Source organism: Hippoglossus stenolepis, chromosome 5 (genome assembly GCF_022539355.2).
Source record: "Hippoglossus stenolepis isolate QCI-W04-F060 chromosome 5, HSTE1.2, whole genome shotgun sequence".
NCBI classification, from domain to species: domain Eukaryota; kingdom Metazoa; phylum Chordata; class Actinopteri; order Pleuronectiformes; family Pleuronectidae; genus Hippoglossus; species Hippoglossus stenolepis.
This window is the reverse complement of record NC_061487.1, coordinates 5,929-10,098: the sequence shown is the minus strand read 5'-3', so window position 1 is coordinate 10,098 and position 4,170 is coordinate 5,929. Positions and strand designations below refer to the sequence as shown.

General features: G+C 42.2%; 1 protein-coding gene across 1 annotated transcript; it reads right to left on the bottom strand.

Annotated features, from left to right (window-relative positions):
* Positions 1–896: 896 nt before the first annotated feature.
* LOC118109361 (histone-lysine N-methyltransferase KMT5C) lies at positions 897–3,773 on the bottom strand. The gene is given in 6 exon segments (XM_035156429.2): positions 897–959; positions 1,127–1,254; positions 2,155–2,281; positions 2,802–2,851; positions 2,994–3,063; positions 3,065–3,773. Coding segments are annotated over 6 exon segments (1,107 nt in total). The 5' UTR covers positions 3,734–3,773.
* Between the last annotated feature and the right edge of the window lie 397 nt (positions 3,774–4,170).

The following is a 4,170-nucleotide window of genomic DNA, read 5'->3' as shown; positions in this document are numbered from 1 at the left end:
TTGGGACGCCGAGGGGAGTATGAAAAACATAAGGGCAGTCCTTTGCCCTCAGGCAGCATTTACCCTGACATATTTGCTGTAGCCAATCATATTCCGTCTTTTCTAGGGAAAAGACGGCCTGGCCGAAGGAACGCACCGTCTTATGGTCATCAACCTTGGGAAATACAACACAGTGAGAGATGAGTGTTGTGTTTGGAGGGCATGTTTTAACAGTATGACATGGCCACCCCTGCTTAAAAATACTAACCATGACCTGGACGCGATTCCCATCCGACCAGACCTGACAATCATGAACATTCTCCCTCGTCATGTTGGTGAGTACAACTGACCGATGCCCTGTGATTATTGCCAAGTAGCCCATCAGATACCCGGTGAGTCTAGCATGGTCGGCCAAGTGGGACCCTGCGCCAGCTAAGCATTCTACAAAACATACCAAGATATATAATTAAAATACAGATATTTAAGAATGTAAGCTACCAAAGAAGAATGAATACAATATGATTGAATAAATCTACTTACCAAGCAACTCTGGAATTCGCTTTCTTGCAGCCAGCAAGAACTGAGATTCCTGCGAAGCCTTCACCTGATTATCTGTGAAAACAGTGGGACATGCACAACTAATGTATGAGGTTCCAAGTCCAAGTTTCTTTAGATGACAAGATATATACACAGGACATTCTCTGTTATGTTTAGAAAGTACACATTACCAGACTGGAAGACAGTGACAACATTTACCTGTCTTGTTTCGCATAACCTTTTGGCGGTGGACAACTACTTTTTTATGCACCTCGGTCTGTATCCTTTTCATTTCATAGGCTATTTTCTTGAAATCAGCTGGTGTCAGGCAACTTTGTATCGCAAAGGAGTTCTCCACATGTGTAAAGTACATCAGCACATTATTGATCATATTCCTGATCGTGGTTGGCGCATACCCCTTTTTCAGCAGGTGTGATGGCCATCTGTGGTAAAAGGAAGCCACAATTAAAAATTAGAAAAAATAATTTGTGCCTGGATAACTCTGAAACTTATAATTTTTTGATCAAGAAATATATGACATAAAAGATACGTACGTGCGCAGCTTTTCCATGCTGGTCAGAAATTTTAAGTCGTGGACAATGCTACTAACTGGCAGGCCAGCAGCCATGAACAGGCAGAATCGATGGGCATGACTCGATGCCTGATGGGCATTGTCCAGATCTTTCTTTCCGACTCTTGGCCCCAGGCGAAACTTCTTGTAGTCCTCCAGTATCTTTTCTGCATTAACAAAACAGTAAAACAATAGTTAAATCCCCCCCAAAAAAAATATAGAAAAAGGGAAAGAACCAACTAAGTGTAACGGTCTGTCTCCTCTCTCCCCGAAATTACAATTGGAAGAAAAAAGGAAAACTTACCAAATAGATTGTTTCTCCTTTTTCCCTTGCCGACTGCTTCCCCTTTTTGAGCTGACAGAGGTATACTGGCTACCAGTTTGCGTTCAGGTGTTCCGGATACGTTCTGTGGCAGTGATTTCAAAATGTTCTCCACCTTCAGCTCGAGCTGGCTCAACCGCTGTGCAAAATCATTGCACGTACAGCCACACGACTTTGTCCTTGACCCTTGCTCAGGGCTGGAAGTGATTTGGAGACTCGGAGTCTCGAGAGACATTTGCGGAGTCTCGAGAGACATTTGCGGAGCCTCGAGAGACATTTGCAGACCTCGAGAGATTTCGAGCCTCGAGAGACATTGAGCCTCAGAGACATTTCCGAGCCTCGAGAGACATTTGGAGTCTCGCGAGACATTTGGACTGCACTGGCGTTGAAGTGGTCAAGGGTTGACAATCAGGCAAGTCTGTGTCATCGCTATCACTCATCCTGAGGTTGAAGTCTTCATCAATCTCTGTCTCATCGACATTATCAGGCTGAGGACTGTGATCTACAATAAAGTGCAAAAGATTTAAATTGCAAACTTAAACCCTGTGGTTCCAAATTTCAATCTATATCATAACATTTGTGGTTGTTACACAGTAGACATAAAAAAATCTATACCGTTGAAAGCTCAAGTTTAATATGCGTATAGTTAGATAGAAAATTCAATAAGATGTGATGATGTAAGCCTTCTTATCAGTGCCCTTGTTAATAGGGAATCACAAGTAATATTAACACAAATTCAAAGTACCAAGTTCCTCAGGAGCGGTTCTGTCCAATGATGAGACCATAGGAATTTCGGGGCTGGACTGCCGCAGTGCTGAGAGTTCCAGGACGATGGCGGCCCTCTTGGCGTCCTTCATTAGAGGTGCTCGCTCCTATTAACATAGAATGACTTTTGATTATAACATTTAACAGACTTTAAATGGAAAAAAAAAATTAGAGTTACAACATATCTTACAGAAGTTTTCTTGTCCAATTAAAAACAATTGAATATGCTTACCTCTGCGGACGTCAAGGCGTGTGCCTCTTGCAGGTGTTTGTCCAGGCGTACCAGCTGCTTTTTATCACAAATGCTGCATGACAACCTCTTTGTAATTCTGTGGTAGGAAATAAAGAAATAATTTGTGCAGGCATAACGGTGTATCTAGGTATAATTATGAAAAAACGTTTCTGTTAATCTCACCGGGCATTTCCGTATTGCAGGAGGAGTTGCAACTCCTGTTTGTTTGTCACTTTATGTGACAGCAGCAGGTGTTGTTTTAGATTTGCATATGTGTTGGAACACAGTCCACACAATTTCCCCGTCTGTGGATAATTAAAAATAACACACCAAATTAAGGCTCTGTACCCTCAGCAAACTATTTTAAAGTACACTCCCTATTAATATCTACTCACCATCTTGGAAACCCGGTATTTTCTTTGAGCGGTAGGTGGTTTAGGGGGGTCTAAGAAGGACAAGTGTTTACAATGTTAAAACAGTGGAAAAAGGAGTACATTCAAACAATATAAACTTTTTCAGGGGAGTTAGGGTTAGGTGTGAAGAAAAGCCAGAACCCTTAATATTATTAAAGTGTTTTAATCAAACACCTCTTTTTCTGAAATGTCCCTCTCCATTGCTCTCGCAGGTGCAGCACTCACAGGTTTCATTTTCTTCCCCCGAAGTAGCTGGCTCCATAACAACAGGTGAATTCTTCCCCAGGTGAGATCTGACGAATAACTTCCACGTAAGCAACGTTACCCTCACCAGCAACGTACTTAGAGTTCGGGCTGCAATCATGGTTTATGAAGGCTGCAGGCCCAAGCCACAGCTGAGGGCAGTGTTTTCTAGACGAAAAAATAATACTGAAGTCGTTCACTCCCTCCTTCAGTAATGCTTCATCATCAGGAGTCAATCTTGCAATACAGCCCACCAGGACTGCGACACGCTGTCCTTGCAGCCATTGCCGTGTGGATGTAATTTTGGCTCCATTGATCTCTGACGTGTACCGGTCGCAAGACTCAATTTTCACTCCACTGTCTAATAGAAAGGCTTTGAGGTAACGAGAGATGTGTTGCCTCAATAGCTCCTGCTGATGTCTTCCCATGGAATGGAAACATTCCCCAGCCAGTTTGCCCAGCTCCTCGAATGTTGTATTAAAGTCCAAGGTGCGTTGGAATTTCACCAGCTTCTCTTTAAGTTGATCACAAGATTCCAAAGGAATCTTTGGTAGAGGACTGATTTCCATTTTGTGAGTTTTGAAACCAAGCAGGGGGTCCAGCACCAAACAGGTCGCCAGGTCATCCGTGTCCGACAGCTCTTTCATACTCATTTTAGTAGTTCTTGCCATTGCTTCTCTGATCAGCTTGCTGGGAGTGCTTAATGTTAAAGGTTTAATTCGGTTGGATGGGTGAGTTGGTTTGGGTTAAAGTCTGAAGTTAAAGTCTGAAGACAATTTGAAAGTAAGTTAAAAACAGGTAAGTAAAAGATGGTTACTTCTTTGTCTAAAATAAACATTTCTTAAGAATTCTGTTACTTCCCAGTTTTTTCAAAGTCAGAATGTAAGTTGTCTTGAGTATCTTCTTTAGTAGATGGTTCGGATCTGGAGTTAAGTAAACGATGGCTATTTTTTTGTTGGAATATTTTAAGAAGAGATAATCAATGAAAAAATTATTTAAATAATTTAGATTTGGAGGTGGTGAGAGGAGCTCTTAGGTCCCGGTACATCCACAGCCTGGCTCCTAAGCTGGACCAGGGGATGGAAATTTGGAGTGACAATTTGAAGGT